Below are 21,160 nucleotides of genomic sequence, written 5' to 3'. Positions count from 1 at the left end.
GAGCTCCCTAAAAAAAGGTGGAGGGCCACTGTGCACCTCCATTCAAATCCCCAATCCCTGTAAATTTATATCCTCAAAAATGGGTGTTCCTCAGCACTTAGGAAGAGCAATTTATAGCCCACTCAAGCCAAAGTCTTTTCATTGAGTCAGCCCCTCTTTAGAGATTTAAGTAAAGAGATGCTAGCAATCTAAGGGGCACAATTGGTACCCTGCATCCTCCATTTAGTTTCTTTACTTCACTAGAGTAAGAGCAGTAATATGGTCCAGTAATCAGGGTACTACCCAGGAGATCCAGGTCCACAATATTCTTCCAGTGTGAGGCTTAACCTCTCTGCGCCTCCATTCCCTACCTGTAAAATCAGGCTACTAGTAATCTCTCCCTTACAAGGGCGTTGAGAGTATAAATACCAAGAAGACTATGAGGCGTTCAAATATTATGATAATGGAATCCACACAAGTCCCTAAAAGTAGACATATAGCTGTACCAAACCAGATGGAGAAAAATCAGTTTTTGATTATTTAAATTGTAATCAGCTTCTTTTTAAATCATTTAAAATAATTCTGAATTTAATACAAAGTGTTTTAAGGCCTGAACTACTTATAATCCCTAAATATATTAAAATAAAAAAATATGATGAATCCATGAGCCTCTATCAAAAACGTTGAGTCCAGGACTGCTTTTCTATATAAAGAATCAGGGGGAACATCTAACTTTTGAAGTCAAACTTTACAAATATGGCACCGTAGGTCATGTACTGTACTAAGGCTTGTTTTGTTCGTTAAATGTTATATGCTGCTTTGTGTGTTTACATTCCAGTTACAAAACTAATGCAGCTTGACACAAATCCTAAGCAAAAAATTAATTTTCTCCTAAATAAAGCAATATATTATTCACCATTTTCTAACATACTAAAATGTGCAATTAGTCAATAAGAATCGGAAAATATTAAGCTAAATGTATTTTATTATGGTGGGTGTACTCTCCTAGGCAGCAGGGATGTACCAGAGCTACTGTGAAAGCTCTCTAGTTGTAAATCAACATGTTTTAATGGCTATACCAACTAATGAGAATGCGCCTTTCTTTAGAAAAGAATTAAAAATGGAAAAGTTGATTAAAATCAATGATTGGTGAAAGTTTTCCACGTGATGATTTAAATCCATCCTGCTACCAAATCCTTATAAAAGACAGACAATACTAGGACTAGTGGGGAAAAGATTATTCCCCCAGAAAATTGAGCTTTGGGCTGAAAACTGGAATATTTTGACTCAAATGCTGCTGTGATTTATCATGGAAGACTAAGTATGTCTGGGAAACCTGTCCCAGAGATGAGAATGGGCACATAAGGCACTACAGCTGAAACATTTTGGTTTTCTGCAGGAGCCAAACATTTTTGGCAAATAAATTTAATTTAAAAAAAAGAACAGGAGTACTTGTGGCACCTTAGAGACTAACCAATTTATTTGAGCATAAGCTTTCGTGAGCTACAGTTCACTTCATCGGATGCATTCGAATGAAGTGAGCTGTAGCTCACGAAAGCTTATGCTCAAATAAATTAGTCTCTAAGGTGCCACAAGTACTCCTCCTCTTTTTGCGAATACAGACTAACACGGCTGCTACTCTGAAAAATTTCATTTAGTCAAACAATTTTCCATTCAAAAAGCCAGTTTTAGTAGAACATTTTCAACCAGACCTGGCTTTTCAGGTACCCAGGAAAAGTGAAGAATCTCTAAAAATTCAAAGCAACATAGTACAATGCTTTCTTCTCCAATAACAGCACTTCTCCACCTTGCAAGGCCAATTCCTGATTCCAGGCCTAAAAGGTTCAAACAATACACATGGTGCAATGGTTTTCCTGTTAAATATTTTAGCATCACATACAAGAGTTCAGCCTGCTAGACATTTCGTCTCAGAAAGACGCTAGGAAACCCAAGATACCAGAGTAAACACTGAAAACTTTTGCAGAGAAAGATGTAACAGATCTAGTTAAGGAAAGATAAAACAACAAGGAGTACTTGTGGCACCTTATAGACTAACAAATTTATTTGGGCAAAAGCTTTCGTGGGCTAAAACTGACTTCAGATGTATGGAGTGGAAAATACAGTAGGAAGATATATATATAGCAGTACATGAAAAGATGGGAGTGGATGAGTCACTACAAGAACTAAAAAAACCCCAACAAAACACTAAATTTCCCCATGCTAATTTCCCCCTACTCACACCTTGTTAATGGTTTGAAATGTGCCACCCTGATTACCACTACAAAAGTGATTTTTCATCCCGATGATAATAGCCCACTTTAATTGATTTGTCTCGACCCCCCACTGAATAAGGCAACTCCCATCTTTTCATGTACTGATATATATATCTTCCTACTGTATTTTCCACTCCATGCATCTGATAAAGTGGGTTTTAGACCATGAAACCTTATGACCAAATAAATTTGTTAGTCTATAAGGTGCCACAAGTACTCCTTGTTGTTTTTGCTGATACAGACTAACACGGATACCACCCTGAAACCTGTTAAGAAAAGATAGCTCTACAGATTGAACTCCTCAATTGAATTCTAGGCCCAAGGTGCTAGAGCTTCTGATTTGTCCAGAGACAAAGCTGGTTCCTGTTGGACTGGTGGAGCTGTCAATACCGGTGGTTGAAAGCTCCTGCCTGTGGGTGGGAGAGGGAAGCATCCCCATCTTAACTCTTCCTTTTCCGGTGTCAAAATGTGTCTCAGGAGGACTGGTCCTGAAAGAAGAGATTGAAGATAGAGAAGGGTGAAGATATCCTTCAGGGAACTGTAGGTTTCAGTTAGTCCCAGAGCATAGGGTGTTCCAGTAATTAGGACTGACAGATATAGCACAACCATGGTCACAGGGGATGGCTGGTCCTTCCAGGTATGGGTGAGTACTGTCAAAGCATCTAACTGGGAACTCTTAGATGGTGGTTGTGGTGCTGATTCTTAGGCTTGAGTCAGAGCTGTCACCGGTACTGGTGGATCCTTTCTGCTCTGTGATTTATCCTCATGTTCAGAGTGTTTAAACAGGCTGAAATCCTTAGGACCCACATGCAAGGACTCACCTGACTGACCATTGGAGAAGGATCCCTTCTTTTGGAAGCAGACCTGGAAAGAGATCTAGCCTTGTGTTTGTAAGAGTGGCTCTTACTCTCATGAGAAGCCCCAGTTGATGATTCCTTAGGCTTGCTTAGCTCTGGCTTTCACTCCTGAACTTGTGTGCCGAGGGGTGCTGCTCATGGATTGAGGCAAGGGAGGGCTCCTGACCATTGCCACAAAATGTTTCCTTAGATAGAACTTTCACCCCTCATGGGTTAGGGGAGGGAAGGCATGGCAAATGCTGCACTTAGCTGAGATATGAAACCTCTCCCAGGCTATAGAGGCAGTGCCTGTGTTAGTCAGCCATGGATAAGGAGCTGGGGCAGGAGAGTCAGTTCTTAAGCCTGGGACTCTGGGCCTTGGCTTTGTCCACAGGGAGAGACTCCTCAAGGAGGGGAAAAGCTAAGCTACACTAATTAGTGTTTTAGTCTTACAGTATAAACACTAAAATACTAAAAACCATGTACAATATATTTACAGCTTCTGAAGAGGAAACATTGGAGGTATCTATGGACACAGAGGATTCCAACTCAGGCCATTTGGTGGTCACAGGGAACTAGAGAGGCATCTGTCCATACTGACCTTTATACCCTTGGTTCGAAGCACGAGGGGAACTGCGCAGATAATAGACACTACTTGTTAGAAATCTCTGATCTCAGGCATATAGGGACCAGCTCTTGAACATTAGCATGCTCCTGTGGTTTTACTAGTCACTCATCTTTTCCATGGGTGGAAAGATGGCAACAAAACCCACTTCTCCCACCATGCTTGAATCGAGCAACCTGCAGATGCTGAAATATGGAAAAAAAAATTCCAACAGAAAAAGTTTGATGAGTGCTGCTCAACCTTCCAGTTATGTCAGAAAGCACTGAAATAATGGTATGCACAGTAGCGTAGTCAAGCTAAGTAACATGCTGGGTGTACACACTGCTAAATTTGAGTTGTGTACCTTTCACTTCCCACTGTTGATATGCAAAATAGCCTCCCCTCCCCCCCCGTCCCGATGCCAGAGTTTTAACAGGAAAGGAATCACTGTTTCCAGGTTCACATAAGCAAGCCTTGACCGTTCCCTTTTGGCTTGGCTTCCAGTCTCAAAACACTTACATATAAGATGTCACCATCCTCCAAAGGTTTCAATACCTTCCCCCACTAAATTTTACTAGTCAGAGGAAGGGACATGTCCACTATATGCAGGATGCTGGCCAGGATCCCCAGCACATCCAGAACATCAATCTCAGTGAGAGCTGCCTAACAGAACTAGAGAAAGCCTTTGCATTTTCTCAAGATTCACTACCAGGAAAGCAGCCAGTTCAATGCAGAAGAACACACTCTTCACAGAAAAAAAAAAAACAGAGTCAATATGAGGTCTATCACTTGGAGCAGCATCTCTAACCTGCACTTTTCCCTTGCCATAGTGTTCATAAAGGAACTTTCCTTCAGCGCAGCCAGGACTTGTTCCACACAACATGGAACATAGGAAGCACACTCAGATTTTAGCATGATAGAACTGAACAACTATGTATCATTTATTCACTGGAAAGCCAGCAATAACTATAAATATTCAGAGGCAGACCACACTTATTTAATTTGTGCTGAAAATTAGTCTGGGATCCCAAAATCTAAAATATCAAATCTGACACATTTAATCTAAAACTAATTTTAATCCATGGACTTTCAAACATACCACATCAACAATGTTAATGTGAGTGTGAGTAGGGGGGGCAAGAGAAAAATTAAGTTCAACGTACATTAAAAGTGTTACAATACACAGAGCACATTGATCTCTGAAAAACACCTTGCTATTCACGTGTGAGAATCAGCAAACATCAAAATCATATTATGCCATGAGAGACTTTATAGCAAAGAATTACAAGATTAAACGGCCAGAGCAGGTGGGAAAAGTGGTGGAGCTTGAGGGAAGGATATTAGTACTAGGGGAGAAGGGCAGAGACTTCTAGAAGTAATGATAAGCTTGTAAGAGCTGTTAGAGTGGAGAGGCAGATGTGGGTGTAGGTAGGGCAGAAATCCTCCTGGGATCTGAAGAGCAGGAAGGAGTGGGAGTTTGTGCATGGCACATGTCCAGAACTGGAGCCATAATGGCATAAAATTTAAGAGGCATTTTTATTAGGCACATATAATTCCATCTGTTTTGATAATTACGTACATCTATTGAGCCTCGCTATGTTTTACGACTCCAAATTTATCCATCTATCCTTTCTTCCCTCAGAGTGCTCTTCACCATAATAGATTTACTGCTCAACAGACAACTGTCTACCCACAGTAAATGTGAACATAAAGCTACTGAAATGGTGGAAAATGTTAGTATTCAAATGAATCAAATAAGGGCACACAAGCACACCTCCTCAAATTGAAGTTTTTCCATAAACTGTGGTCTTACAACATTTTGGAAGGGAAAAAGATGTTAACAAGCTTCTCCCCACACAGTACTGATAAAATTACAACCAAAAGTAAGTAACCTGGAGCCCCATTGGTTTCTGTTTTATCACAAAAACATTTTCAAAATGCGGCACTGTAGGAAGTGTCTGAAAGTTGTGCTGCTTTAAACTATGCTAGTATAGCCATCCAATCCCTCTAGTGTGGACGCAGCTATATTGGTACAGCCTATTCACATACATAAGGAAAACAAGTATCCGCACTAGGGCTTGTACCAGTATAGCTATTTTAGTATAAAAAAATCACACCCCTAAAGGAACTGGTAAAGCTTTTCAGCATCGACCAAGCCTTAGGATAGTCAATGGGGTAAGAAGTTTAATTTTAAAGATTCTACAGCTATTATACATTAAAAAAACCAAAACCTATACAAGATTTACCATAAAATAAGACTTTTAGGGTATATTTACACTGCAACTAAAAACCTGCGGCTGGCCTGTGCCAGCTGACTCGGGCTCCCGGGGCTTGGGCTACAGGACTGTTTCATTGCAGTGTAGACTCTCAGGTTTGGGCTGCAGCCCAAGCTCTGGGACCCTCCCACCTTGCAGGGTCTTGGAGCATGGGCTCCAGCCTGTGCCTGGAATTCTACACAGTAATGAGACAGCCCCACAGCCCAGGCCCCATGAGCCCATCGGCTGGCACAGGCCAGCCGCGGGTTTTTATTTGCAGTGTAGACATACCCTGAAATGGAATTTAGGATTAGAGTCTGAGAATGAGTCAGCTAGCACGTTTGGTGCCAAAAACTTGCAGAATACTCACTTGATGATGATCCTGCCCATCTTTGCTTTTTCCTCTATTTCTAGTGGCATAAAACTGAATAGTTTGGGTTTGTTCAATACCAATGTCAGGGCACCACGGGCAGAAGTATTTGTCAAACTGCTGCTGCCTCAATGAAGGAGACATTTACTCATTTTGGCTAAACTCACGCTACTTAAGCCTAGGTCACTGTAGAATCCAAATCCCACCCCCCAGTGCATCTTCACCAATTGTAGCTCTAGTGTAAGCCACCTTCTGGTGTTTCATGGTAGGTCCACCCAGGAAAAAAAAATCCTCCATAGTAGCAAGTCTCACAGCTTGGGGCGACCAGTTTAGGCTCATGCTATGGAGCTAAAACTTAGTAGATATGACGTTTGGCCTCAGGCTGCAGCCCAGACTCTGGGACCTTCCCCCAGCCCGGTTTTGGAGGCTAGGCTCCAGCCCGAGCCAGAATGTCAACACTATTTTTAGCCCTGTAGGTCAAGCCCAAGTCAGTTAACCCAGGCTCTCAGACACACTGCTGTGGGGGATTTTTTTGCTGGGTACATGTACTCTTAGTGTTTTCTAAAAAAACAAAAAAAAATGAGGTGTCCTTGTGGCACTTTAGAGACAAATTTGTTTGTCTCTAAGGTGCCACAAGGACTCCTTGTTGTATTTGCTGATACAGATTAACACGGCTACCGCTCTGAAACGTGTTTTCTAAATGTGTTCTCAGCAGGTTAGATCAGCATTTCTCAAACTGGGGGTCCCGACCCAAAAGGGGGTTGTAAGGCTATTGCAGGGGGGCTCGCGAGATGGTACGGTATTGCCACCCTTACTTCTGCACTGCTGCTTGCAGTGGCACTGCCTTCAGAGCTGGGTAGCCGGAGAGTGGCGACTACAGGCCGACCACCCAGCTCCAAAAGCAGTGCTGCCCCAGCAGCAGCGCAGAAGTAAGGGTGGCATAGTACGGTATTGCTGTACCCTCCCCACCGCCTTCCCCTGGGCAGTGTCCTCTATTTGGGAACTTGAAATATTTCCTCACTTTTTGAAAGGCTTCAGCGCCTTTGGCTGCAGGGGTAATGACTACATGCTTAATTTAGTGCTTCTGTGAGGATATACAGTAATTTACTATCTTTTTTTTTGGGGGTGGGTGGGGAGGTTGTCACAGTCTGAAATATTTTCAAGGGGGGCCCAGCAAAAAAACGTCTGAGAACCCCCTAGGTTAGATGAAGGGCTTGTTCACACTGCAAAGTTACATTGTGTTTGAACACATTAACTAAGGACGTGTCTACATGGGACATTAGTGAACAGCAAGCCATGGTGTGAATCTATAGCACACTAGGTTGCTGTGCAGTACCATCCCATGTGAACACTAGCACCGTGCACTCAAAGTACCAGAGTGCACTCTGGCTCTTACTACTTGTAAAGTACAGTAAGTCCAAGAGCACACGGGTACTTTCAGAGCACCGTAGCAGTGTCCACATGGGATGTTACTAAGGAGCAAGCTAGCTCGTTGCAGATGCATACCCTGCTTTGCTGTGCAGTAACATCCTGTGCAGACAATCCTAACAGGATACTAAGCACACAAATGTAGAGACAAGGATGTGCCATGTTTAACACAGTCAGCCAGTCGCAGTTAACCATAAAACAGTCCTTGTCAGCGCAGAGTGCAAATTCATAGATACTAATGCCAGCATGGGCCATTGTCATCATCTACTCTGACCTGCTGCACAGCACAGGCTATAAAACTGCCCCCAAAACAACATCTAGAGCAGATCTTGTAGAAAAAATATTGGATGTTTAAATATTGTCAGTGATGGAGAATCCACCATGACTGTTGGCAAACTGCTCCAAAGATTAATTACTCTCACTGTTCAAATGTATGCTTTATTTCCACTCTGAATTTGTCTAGCTTCAACTTCCAGCTATTGGATCATGTTCTACCTTTTTTTGCTAGACTGCAGAGCCCATTATTAAATATTTGTTCCCTATATAAGTACTATTAATCAGGTCACTCCATAATCTCTTCGTTAAACTAAATAGGTTGAGCTCCCGGAGTTTATCATTATGAGGCATGTTTTCTTAACCTTTAATCATTCTTGTGGCTTTTCTCTGAACCTTCTTAATTTATTAACAGCCTTCCTGAACTGTGGGCACCAGAACTGGACACAATATTCCAGCAGTGGTCAGGCCAGTGCCAATCCAGAGGTAAAAACCTCTCTACTACTCAAGATTCCCATTTATGCATCCCTAGCTTTTTGGCCACAGTGTCACACTGCGAGTTCACGTTCAGTGGATTATCTACCATGGCTTCCAAATCTTTTTCAGAATCACTGGTTCCGAGGATAGAGTCCCCCATTGGGTAAGTATGGCCTACATTCTTCAATCCCTGATGAATACATTTAGCTATATTAAAATACATAGTTTACTTGTGAGCAGCTTACCAAGAGCTCTAGATTGCTCTGAAGCAGTGACCTGTCCTCTTCCGTATTTACCATGCCAATAATTATTTGGCTAACACAATAAGCTTTCCTAGTGTAAAGAAGCCTATGCTGTTTAAAATACCAGAAGCTGGTCTACAATGGCACCCCAAATGTTTCTCCCTCTGTGAGAGCTGCCATTAGTGGTGGCAATAGGGGAAATGGAAAGAAAAGAAAAACAGACATTCAGGTGTCAGCCTAGCAAACAGCATCCAATGGCAGTTAGAAAGTGCTATTCTACCACTTGAGAGAAGTCACTGGGAGTTCAGTGCTCTAAAGGCTCTTTAATATACAACACATGCTAAAACACTAAGACTTGCTGGGTAACCCAGTATCTATTTTGTTAACATTAAACTTGATTCTTGCAACTGGTAAATACTAAATGCAGCCGATTCATATGCTGGACTAAAAGAAATAAAAGGACTTCAATTATTTTTGAAGGTGTTTTGTTTTTTTAAACCTGGAGGGCAGAGTATCCAAAACATTTTTTTCCCCCATCGAATAAAGTAGCCAAACAGTGTAACTGAGGTAGTGCCTTAAACAGTTTTCTAGACTGAGAAAGTCATGTACCAGGACACTAAGTTTCAATCCAAATTTGAAGCCCAAAATATTATGGGACAGTCATAAATCCCCAAAAGGGGGTTGCAATGGAAGCATTCATAAAAAGATCAACGTACATTGGGACAAGCATCACTCCTACATTAACTGTTTCCTAATGAAGGCGTGCAATTGTTTGCTCATCTCTTTAAATTGTGAAGACATTTTTACGAGGCTTAATCTTTACACCATGGTTTATAAACTCTCATTTCAAATCTATTCACAGCAGAGAAACATCCATAATATAAAGCAATGTTGAAGCAACATACTCTCCACAAATGTGAGCAAAAACCAAGGTAGTGACCGATAAATTTAACCGTTTAATTTAAAAAAAATTTAACTGTTTAATTTAAAAAAAAATCAAGAATTCAACAGTGCCTAAATCTTTATTTTTCATAACCTACATATTTTTCAAATTAGACAGTTTTACATTTTATGACACAAAAGGAAACTTAAATTACCAATAGTTTACATGTAAGCTTGATTCCAGTCTTAATGGAAGAAGTAGAACAAAAACAAAAACCCTCAAAAAAGCTTCCATATTACACTTCTATGTCATGAATTGGCAGCTGTTAGCTCTCCTTGAAAGTCTTCGATTGTCTGCTGCTATTAGTGTAATAGGTTACAAAGCACATAAAAATCCCTAAAGTTGCTAGCTGAAGGAGATATAGAGATAGGTATGCACCATTACAGTCAGCTGTTGCTTGTGATACACTGCATCGCACCCACAAAGGGCCTTTCCATATTAACTGCTGAATCTTCAGAAGATAATGCAGCAACATAAAAGTTTGCCACTTTCCACTGATTTCTAAGTGGCAAATTATGAAGTCATGGTGGGGACTGATCTGAAATGAAATTCACATTAAGTCTCAAAAGCAACCTTTGTTTCAAATACATTCCTGGAACAAGAGTCTCAGATCCTGTGTTAACTTGTTTTATACTTCCAAATGAAAAGCATCACCACACAATCCTACAAGTTAAAATGCCAATTTTAATTACTTTATCTCTGAACCTGTAACTCAGATACTGCTTTCTGGGAGGATTTTTCCTTTTAACTTTTTAAAAGCCACATGTTAACAGCTATAGGAACCATAGCAACAGTCTGCATGCAACATCACAACTTTCTACTCTGAAAGTCCATTTTGTCACCAAGTGGAAAAATCTCAAAGTAAATGCAGCAAAGGTAAGTTTTTGTATATTATATACAGCTACTTGGCAGGTCACTTTTGCTTATTTTTAAAAAGCTATAAAACCACATCAGAGCAAGGTTTAAACTCCTGTTGCAACAGACTGTTGCTGGGTAAGCAGTAATTACAGTGTATTGACCTAGTACAAATGGCAGCAGAATACATTATAACAGCACAACACAATCCGCTGGTCTCAATATATTACCTTAAGTCCCAGTTGGCTATTATGAATAGCTGTACACTGTTGCTGTAAGTGACCATTCTGTATTGTTTGCAGCTGTTGAGGTTCACACTTTCAACAAGCAAACAACAAATCTCACAGCTGGCCTAAACCATATACAAGTCTAGCTGCCATTTTCACTGCCCACTGGGGAAAGGATAAGAATATTAAAATCCAATGACAGAACTGGTTTCTAAATTTTGGTGATGTTCGCTGTTGTCAGAGTCCTATCTCCTCCAAAAGAATTCAAAGTGTGCTTTTTAACAAAGGAACCAACAAATCTCATCTTGCCCATTTTAATCAACTCTGTGGTACACAGCAGGCTGGGTTTAAAAGGTCAAGTCATTACCATCAGATATCCGCAGTATAAAAATTGCTAAGAAATTAACTGCTACTTTTTTTTCCCCCTTCTTTTTTTTTTTTAAACACACAGCCATATTCAAGTTCATTATCCATCTATGCAAGCATGGACACTCTCTCTCTGGAAGAGGTGGTCAAATAAGCTTCAGGGTTTTTTTTTCTTGGTTATTTGAACTATTATCCCAATGAATTTATTTGATTTTATGACTGGGATCTTTAAAATTTCAGCTGAACTGCTAGACTGCCAGAATTGACTATTTACGTTATGTTCTGGAACACCTATTGGTTAAAATGCACACTTTTAGAGAGACTTATGAAAACGTTTGAGGGCTTTGAAATAAGACTTTCTTTCCATTTCCCTTTTGCAGTGAAGAGGCAGAGTCAGTTCAGCACACCAGAATAAAATAAAAAAACAAACAAAAAACAACAAATTAAAGTAAGATTCAAACCACAACATTTAGTTTATCTACATCCAGCTCAACAGCAACATTTATAATATATCAATAATTTTTATCAGATTTTTTTTTCTTTAGGGTACCTTTTTATATGTTCTGATTATTTACAACTGTACAAGCAAAGCACACACTTCCAAGTGCACATATTTAATACAGTATTGACTATTTGCATTTACAGATTTTTCAACAATCTGAAAAAGATCAACTGTTTACGATCTTTAAGGTATATTACAAAACCTGCTGCTAGTTCCTGTACTACAGTATGTTTACCCAGTAAGACCAGTGACAATAGATACATACTGTAACTGAGTAATCCTGTAATTAACTCATGCTAACCCTTAAGGGGGGTCAGACTTCATTAACTCGAAGCTGTCTTATACAAAAGTTAAGGCAAAGTCATTTTCAAGTTTAAATAAAATTCAAGTCTTTAAATATTGGATGGAAAGAATTTTTAAAAAATCAGTTGTTTAAACAAACATTTTTGTGGAATAAACTGTACTGTTATATTCAGCAGGAAAGAGGTTTATCTGAACTGCCTGCTATTTAAACACTTAAAGAAAATTTTTAGGCATTTTAAAACAAAAATAATTTATATTCAACTTTATTAGAAGCTTGCTAATTTAGTGCATCCTTGTCCTTCAGAAAGCGCATCACTTCTAAAGTAAATATACGTGTGAGAAACCTCATCCCAGAGGTAAATAGCAGGGATCTCTTCCTCCACCACAAAAAACAAATACCATTATCTCAATGTTTGAAAAATTTAAATCCACATGCCAATGCTTGTAGTTACAGGAAGACGTCAACACTAGGCTGACTAAGATATGAACTCTTTCAAAGAGCACTTGGGGCCAAGTTAAAAAAAGTCTACACTGAGCACAGGGATAAACTAGAAAGTACAGTAATGACTCTAGTTAATTCCATCCTGGTGAGGGGGAAGTTTAGATCATCACAAGAACACTATTGTGCTTTCTTGTGATAACAGCCGTTAGCAGGCTTCACCACTATACAAGCTCACAACCTCACAATTTTTTTCTATTCACAATGTGCTTTGTATTTCGAAATGATAGTATTCATTTTATTCTGGAGTGAGAAGCTGGTTACTTGCTTGCAGTACATCAGAACACAAATATTTTAGAACATCTCTATTGGTGCTGTCTGGAGGACTTAATTTTTTTTTCTTTTTTGCAAAAGTCATCAAAAAGGATTAGTTTTAAAAAAATGCTATAATCAATTATTAGTTTAACCTAAAAGTGCAAGTTTATTAACTGATATTTGGAACAGCAGCTCAATAAAAAAATCCTCAAGGTCATATTCATACTACTTTTGTACGATATACTTTTTTTCCCCACACTCTACGCTAGCTGCTATTATCACTCTTTTGGACATTTTAGAGATATAGTTACTTGCAGACCAGTTTATTAAAAAATTGCAGCAGCACAGTTCAGGAATACTCACTGTATTGAGCTTGGATTCACAATGCCACAAGGAGACTTCATAAAAAAATTGATTTTTTAAGAGAACACATTTTCCATCTTGAAAATAATCAGACTAAGCATCACCTCCAGTTAAGCACCAGCCTAAATATAAGGTTTAGATCAATTAAATCCTGGAAAAATAGAACGTTTGCTCAAGAGGGTAAAAAATTATTTCATAGAAGGAAAAACTTGCAGGCATTTTATATGCCTAGCAGCACTGCAAGCTCCCTAACCAGCAACTCATTCTCTGTACTCCGAGTGGGAACATGGGTTTTAATTTGTGGGAAGTAGAACTCTTTTCAACCCCCTCCCAAGCATTAGTTTCACTGAGGAGATTTTGGGGGGGTGTTCTGTTCTTTATTTAAACGTTTCCCAATGGCTGGAGGGGGCGATCTGCGCCCTGACTGTCTCCTCTGGTCTTTGGGCTGTCCTGGATTTGACTTTGTGGGAGGGGGTTCTCTGTTTTTCTCTATTGTTTCTGTGGGCTTTCTTTCATCTTTCCCACAAGCTACAGTGTTTGGCTTCTGTTCTTTCTGGGGCTGCAACGTAGGTGGATCCTTAGTTGTTCTCTGGCAAATCTCTGCATAACTAGGTTTTCGTAGTTCCTGTGAAATGGAAGATAAACAAAAGACACCGAAGTTAAAACAGTATTAGTCTTCATTGTGACTATGTAGCACAGAAATTATGCATGATAATATATGCAACTACAGGGAAGATTTAGCACAATTTAGCATGTGATGTTCATGCAAGTAGCATTACAGCCAAGACTGGCTGGAAGCAAGAGACAAATCTTCAAGTAATAGGTTTATCGCTGAATAGCAGTGTATAACCTCCCATCTGGACCTGAACAAGGTGGGAACAGGGGTAAAGAATTATCTCCTTTTAAAGTTTAACAGATATATTTGCTAATACTAAGACTGCCTACTTTGGAAAAACAGTTACCTACCTTTCACAACTTATTCTTTGAGATGTGTTGCTCATGTTCATTCCATGTTAGGTGTGTGCGCGCCCACATGCATGGTTGTCGGAAATTTTCCCCTTAGCGGTATCCATAAGGCCGCCTCTGGTGCCCCCTCTAGTCCCACGCTCCTGTGCCAGTATATTGGGTGCCGCCAGCTCCGCACCCTCTCAGTTCCTTCTTGCTGTCAATGCAGACAGCGGGGAAGGAGGGCGGGTCATGGAATGGATATGAGCAACACATCTCAAAGAACAGTTACAAAAGGTAGGTAACTGTTTTTTCTTCAAGTGCTTGCTCACGTTGATTCCATGTTAAGTGCCTCACAAGCAGTATCCATGGAGGTGGGCTCGCAGTTCATGGTCGTGTGGCTTGCAACACTGCTTTGCCAAAGCTGGCGCCGTCCCAGGCTTGCTGGGTGATGGTGTGGTTGGATGCGAAGGTATGGGCCTAAGACCAGGTAACTGCTCTGCAGATATCTTGAATCGGTACCTGCACAAAGGAAGTTGCTGAAGAAACTTGTGCTCTAGTGGAATGGGCAGTCATGATAGCCAGTGGTGACACCCCCACTTGTTCATAGCAGAACCTGATGCAGGCGGTTATCCACAAGGAGATCCTCTGAGAGGAAAAGGGGAGGCCCTTCATTCTGTCTACCTTGGTGATGAAAAGCTGCATCAACTTACAGAAGGGTTTAGTTCTCTTGATGTAGAAGGCTAAAGCCCATCTAACGTCCAAACAGAATAACCGTTAGACTGGTGAGACTTTGGAAAGAAAACCAGTAGGAAGATGTCCTTGTTACTGCGGAACTGCGACACCACCTTTGGTAAGAATGCTGGATGGGGGTGTAGCTGGACTTTATCCTTATAGAAAACTGAAGGGGTGTTCTGACATGAAACCTCATTCTGTATAACTGTCAGGCCAAAGTGATCGCTACCAGGAAGGTGACCTTCCACAAGAAAAGCAGCAGAGAGCAGGATGGCAATGGCTCGAAGTGGGGACCCAGGAGCCGAGAGAGAACCAGATTCAAGTCCCACGGAAGGACTGTATTGCGGACCTGAGGGTAGAGCCTCTCCAAGCCTTTCAAGAACCTGAGCATCATTTCGTGAGAGAAGAACGATCTGCCCTGGATCGGAGGATGAAAAACTGAGATAGCTGCCAAATGCACCCTGATTGATGAAAGGGCCAGCCCTGGAGTTTGAAGTGAAGCAGGTAGTCCAGGCTGGATTGAAGTGAGGACTTTGAGGGGGAAGACAACAGGTAAAGCATTTCCACTTGGCCAGGTAGATCGTCCTGGTGGAGGGCTTCCTGCTACCCAGCAGGATGTTCTGCACTTGAACTGAGCAGGCCCATTCCTCAGCATACAGCCAGGCAGAAGCCACATTGTCAGACAAAGGGACACCAGGTTTGGGTGGTGCAGATGGTCCTGGTTCCGCGAGAGTAGATCCGTTTGGAGCGGGAATTCAAGCAGGGTTGCTATGGAGAGATCCACACGCATGCCGAACCAATGCTGTCGAGGCCAGGGTGGAGCCATCATGATTTTTGTCTCTCGATCTTCAAGAGGACCTTGTACAGCAGGGGTATTGACAGGAAAGTGTATAGAAGTGTCTGTCTATGGGAGCAGAAAGGTGTCTGACAGGGAGCCTCTGTCGAGCCTGTCAATTTAACAAAACTGCTGACATTTCCTGTTCAGTCTGGATGCAAACAGATCCACCTGGGGAGTCCCCCAACTCTGGAAGATTGCACTGACCACCTGTGGGTAGAGTGACCACGTGAGGCAAGACAAGAAGAACCTGCTGAGGAGATCTGCCAGCGAATTCCTGGCCCCCGGGAACTACAAAGCCACAAGATGAATGGCGTGCTGCACAAAAGTCCCATAACTGGAGAGCCTCTTGGCACGGTACTGATAAGCGAGCTCCACCTTGTTTGTTGATGTAGAACATTGAGGCGGTATTGTCTGTCAGGATTTGAACAACTCTGCCCATCAGGTAGGGAAAAAATGCCTGGCAGGCAAAGTGTATCACCCTGAGTTCCCTGACATTTATACAGAGGGAACAATCCTCCTATGACCAGAGACCCTGTGCGTGGAGACCATCATGGTAGGCTCCCCACCCCAGATCTGACGCGTCAGAGACCAACATCACTGATAGAGATGAGGCTGTGAAGGGAATCCTTTCCAACACAAATCAAGGGTCTGTCCATCAAGCCAGGGATGACAGGATGTGCGATGGAACTGTGACCAGTAGGTCCAAATCATGTTTGCTGGGAGCTTAGACTGATGCCAGCCACATCTGCAGGGGTCTAAGGCGTAGACGCGCATGTCGGACCAAGTAAGTACATGCTGCCATGTGGCCCAGCAGCTTGAGGCATACCCGGGCGCTTGTGAACAGGTGGGGCTCTTAAACATGTGATGAAGTCCAACATGGCTCAGAACTGGGACTCCAGCAGAAAGGCCCTGGCCTGGGTAGAATCAAGTACTGGCTCCTTTGAATTCTGTTCACTGAACCGGGGCCAGGATTGATTACTGCTCATTCATAAGTAGACCTAGCTCCTGACAGGTGGCCCACACCAGATTAAGGCTGCGCTAAACCTGGGCTCATGACGTGCCTCTGACAAGTCAGTTGTCAAAGTACTGGTAGATCAGCACCCCTCAATGCCCCAGGTAAGCGGCCACTACTGCCATACACTTTGTGAAGGCCCTCAGAGCAGACGAAAGGCCCAAGGGCAGTGCTGTGAACTGGTAATGGCACTGGCCCACTATGAATCGGAGGAATCTCATGTGACCATGGAAAATAAAAATATGGAAATAGGCGTCCTTTAAGTCTAGGGATACCAGTATCCTGGATCCAGACAGGGGATGATGGAGGTCAGTTAGACCATGCGGAACTTCAACTTCTTGAGGTATTTGTTGAGGCGACGCAGGTCTAGGATGGGTCTGAGGCCCCGCTTGGCCTTTGGGATTAGAAAATAGCGGGAATAAAACCCCTTTCCCCTCATATCTTGAAGAATTTCCTCTACAGCCCCTACCCATAGGAGGGTTTCCACCTCCTGGATGAGAAGTCTCTTGTGAGAAGGGTCCCTGAAGAAGGCTAGGGGATGGAGGGAGAGGTGGAGGAGAACTTCAGGGTGTAATCAGATGTTATGGTGTTGAGCACCCAATGGTCTGAGATAATTTGGGACCATGCAGAAAGGACCAGGGACACCCAGTGCAAAAATAAAAGGGGGATTGGATCAGGGTTAGTCTGGTGTGCTGCCCTGGGGCACACCCTCAAAATGTTTGCCATGGGCCACCTGAGCGGCGGGCGGGGTCCAACTGCGGGGTCAAGGAGAATGGGGAAAATAGGCGGTATTAAAAAAGTCTCGGTCTTTCCTTCTATAGGACCTTTGTCGAGGTGGACCCGAGTATCTGGGTGGCAGCCGGAAGTGCCTCCCTGATGTCGGAAGTTCTTAGAGCCCAAAGGAGCGCAGGGTGGCCCTCGAGTCCTTCAGCCCATGCAGCCTGGTGTCCGTCTGCTGTGAAAACAGGGCATTGCTCCTCAATGGGAGGTCCTGGATGGACAGCTGAACCTTGTTCAGGAGCCCTGAGGACTGCAGCCATGAACTGCGTCACATGGAGACAGCAGATCCATCAATGGCGCTGCCAAATCGGCTGCATCTAACGCTGCTTGAAGAGAGGCCTTGGCCACTGCCTTGCCCTCTTCCAAGATGGCCAAGAACTCTTGTCTTGACACCTGGGCAGAGTCCCTTAACTTGGCCATTGAATGCCAAGTGTTCTAATTGTATCGCCCCAGCAATGCTTGCTGATTGGTGATACGTAGCTGCAGACTGGCAGTAGAATACACTTTTCTACCAAAAAGGTCAAGTTTCTTAGGGTCTTTGTTTTTAGGGGTTGCACTAGATTGCCCATGTGTCCTGTTTGTTCGCAGATGAGACCACCAGTGACCATGGGGGTGTGTGGGTGGGAGTACATGTATTCAAAGCCTTGGGCAGGGACATTTTTTTTTCCCTCTGCCCTTTTAAATGTTGGGGGCAAAGTGGCTGGCATTTGCCACAGTGCTTTGACAAGTTTTAAACTACATACAAGGAAAAAACTTGAAGAATCCAAGAACAAATATCACTAGGGAACTTGCAAGAGCAAGGAGCATTCCAACAACCGTCATAGGCAGTAAGAATGAACTAAGAGGGTGTGGGGCTGGCGGCATCCAATATACTGGTGCAGGAGCATGAGACTCCAGGAGGCGCCAAAACTGTTCCTCTGAATACCACTAATGGAAAAATTTCCAACCACCTCGCATGTGCATGCACCTAACATGGAACTGACACGGGCAAGCACTCTAAGAACTTTCCACTTAACCGGTTCTCTCCCCTCTTCTCAGATTACGATGGAAAAGGGTAGCAGAACCAAGAAAGAAGGGAGTTTGGAAAAATGTTATTCATTAAAAGACAAAAAAAATTGCCAAATCAGATATCTAAATATGGAGGAGGAGAAGGTCACAACAGTGAGGTCAACTTAGCATATTGCCCAAAGCAGAAAGGACAAATCGATGAATCAAAAGAAAACATGGATACTTGCGTACAGCACCACAGACATAGCAAAAAAGCAGTTAAATATTTGAAGCTAACCATACTGTTTGAGTCATTGACATGCCATCCAATTGTTGACAAGACTCAAAAGTCATCAGATGATGGTTGGGAGTTCTGGATAAAAAGTAAATAAGTTTGGGACTGGAACAGTGCCCCACGCAATGTTGCCTCTAAGGGTATGTCTACACTGCAATATAAGCCCAGGGTTTAAACTCAGGCTCAAACTTAACCCCTACTTCCATCTACACATAAATCCTGCTGATCCAGTGCTTAGATCCAGGTTCCCAGGACCCCCTGGGAGTAGAGGATTCAAGCCTGAGTCAAGCCAGAACCCAGGGTTCAAGCCCTAATGCTTTGCAATGCAGATGCAGCCCCACCAGCTTTATGCTCTGGGAGACGCAAAAGTATCCCACGGGCTAACTTTTTGTCCTCTGGACTGTCAAGTTTGGTGGACGGTCAAGTTTACACACTGCAACATGAACAAAGGACCAGAGCGGGCACCTTTTGGGAGGGTGCTAGGAAGTCTGAGATATGGGTGGTTGGACTCAGGCCTGCATAATGCAATGTAGATGCTAGAGCCCCAGATTGGGGTCCAGGTTTCAATAATTAGTAACCGGAGGTTACAAATGAGTGGAGATGCTCTAGCCCTAGGTTAACAAACCCAGGGTCTGAACTTGAGTTCTACGAACCCTGGGCTTTCATTGCAATGTAGACATTATTTACACATGTGCTTAAGGGTTTTAGTACACAGACTCTGCCAACACAGACAAGCGTCCCCTTTTGTGATCAATAAAGTTCACCATTACACACCTTGCTGTGCCTGGAGTACATAGGCAGTGCAGTGCAGGTTTCAGTCTCCCTGATAAACATATTAAGGTCTGAGCGACCTCCAAAAACTCCACAAAGGTTTGGTGGGATAACGGATAGAGGTAATGTTGGGAGATCTGGGGAAGTAACAGAGAGGAAGGAGAGGCAGGAGGGAGGGGATGGAGTGAAACCAAACTATGGGGAAGTGGGTTAGCAAATCACGAGAAGAGGAAATGTGTTAGTTAAATGGTGCTCCCAGATCAAAACTCTCCACTATGAACATAAACTGATGACAATTGCATAAACCGATGTTTTCCCTCCTTCCCAACTCCAAAATTGCATTTACTGGTGCTCAGGGGAAAAAAAGTCACTCCACCTATGACTAACTGTTCGTTCTAATTCTTCAGTGAGCTGAATTTTAATCATGGAAATGCAAAAATACTCTTGCCATTTTTTCTGCAAGATGTTATACAGCTATATTATTGCAAGTAATCAGAAGAGACTTGAGGCAAGAGTAAAGATGCTGGGCTCACAGCTGTAAGTACCAATGGACAAACAATGGAAACGCTGTACTGTTAATACATCATCAAGTGATAACACTTACAAAAGATAGCTAATATGATCACTTACTATGGCAGCCCCATTGACTTGTACTGATTTACATGCAGTACTGAGCGTGGAAGAAAGTCTTTCCATACTTTGTGTCTCTCTCTGCTGCTTATCGACAACCTTGGAGTCACTGCAAGCACATATCAGAAAGTGAATCTCAAAAAGCTATCTTCACATTTGGAACTTGAAAAGTCAACATGTGACCAGATTACACATCTAAGAGTATTTTTAAAATCAGACTGATTTAGACTGCAAGAAAGTTACAGCTATATGTGAACTGACATCTATAACAACGTTTTAAACATTAATTTGCGATATATTTTAAACCCTACCTTTTTAAAAAGTATATTACCCTTTAATACATGACTTAAAATAAGGAACATGTTACAAATTCTAAATTAAGTTAATATTTGTTTGAAACTAGAGATGGACCAGGACATCAAAGCTCACATTTTATCTTGCTACAATCTTATTTTCTGATTCTGAAGTCTCCAGTAAAACAGGTTGTGGCACACAGTACTTGGAAACAATTCTATTATTGTATGCACAAAGTGATATTAAATATTGCTGTGGGAGTTAGTCTATGAACTCCTTTGTTCTGTAAGTGGGGGTGTCTACAATGTAATGTGAGCCCAGGGTTTGAACTCAGACTCAAGCTTAATCCCCTTTGGTCTACACACAAATTACACTAACGTAGGGCTCAGACCCAGGGTCTCAAGACCCCATGGGAGTGCAAGGTTCAAGCCTGAGTCAAGCCAGGACTCACGGTTCAAACCCTATTGCTTTGCAATGTAGACATAGCCCCACTGGACTCCTGGCTCTGGGAGTCTGCCAAAAGCAACCTACAATCCCATGGGCTGACTTTCTTTGTCCTCTGTATAGTCAAGCTTGATGAAAAACGGTTACCTACCTTCCGTAACTTGTTCTTTGAGATGTGTTGCTCATGTCCATTCCATTTTAGGTGTGCGTGCGCCCATGTGCACAGTTGTCTGAGATTTCTGCCTTAGCGGTATCCATAGGGCTGGCTGTGGCGCCCCCTGAAGTGGCGCTCCCATGCGGAGGTATATCAGGCGCCGCCGGCTTGCACCCTCTCAGTTCCTTCTTGCTGGCAACTCTGACAGAAGGGTAGGAGAGCAAG

General features: G+C 42.5%; 1 protein-coding gene across 1 annotated transcript in view; it reads right to left on the bottom strand.

Annotated features, from left to right (window-relative positions):
- Positions 1 to 9,752: 9,752 nt before the first annotated feature.
- LARP4B (La ribonucleoprotein 4B) overlaps positions 9,753 to 21,160 on the bottom strand; it is a 110,585-nt gene continuing 99,177 nt past the window's right edge. Inside the window, exons 16-17 of the mRNA XM_074946252.1 lie at positions 20,044 to 20,152; positions 9,753 to 13,675 (exon numbers count right to left, since the gene is read on the bottom strand). Coding sequence (XP_074802353.1) covers positions 13,394 to 13,675; positions 20,044 to 20,152 — 391 coding nt within the window. The 3' untranslated portion in view covers positions 9,753 to 13,393. The remainder of the gene's footprint in view (positions 13,676 to 20,043; positions 20,153 to 21,160) is intronic.

Source organism: Natator depressus, chromosome 2 (assembly GCF_965152275.1).
Source record: "Natator depressus isolate rNatDep1 chromosome 2, rNatDep2.hap1, whole genome shotgun sequence".
NCBI classification, from domain to species: Eukaryota; Metazoa; Chordata; order Testudines; family Cheloniidae; genus Natator; species Natator depressus.
Note: the sequence above shows the minus strand (reverse complement) of the source record. Positions and strands in the feature narration are given on the sequence as shown.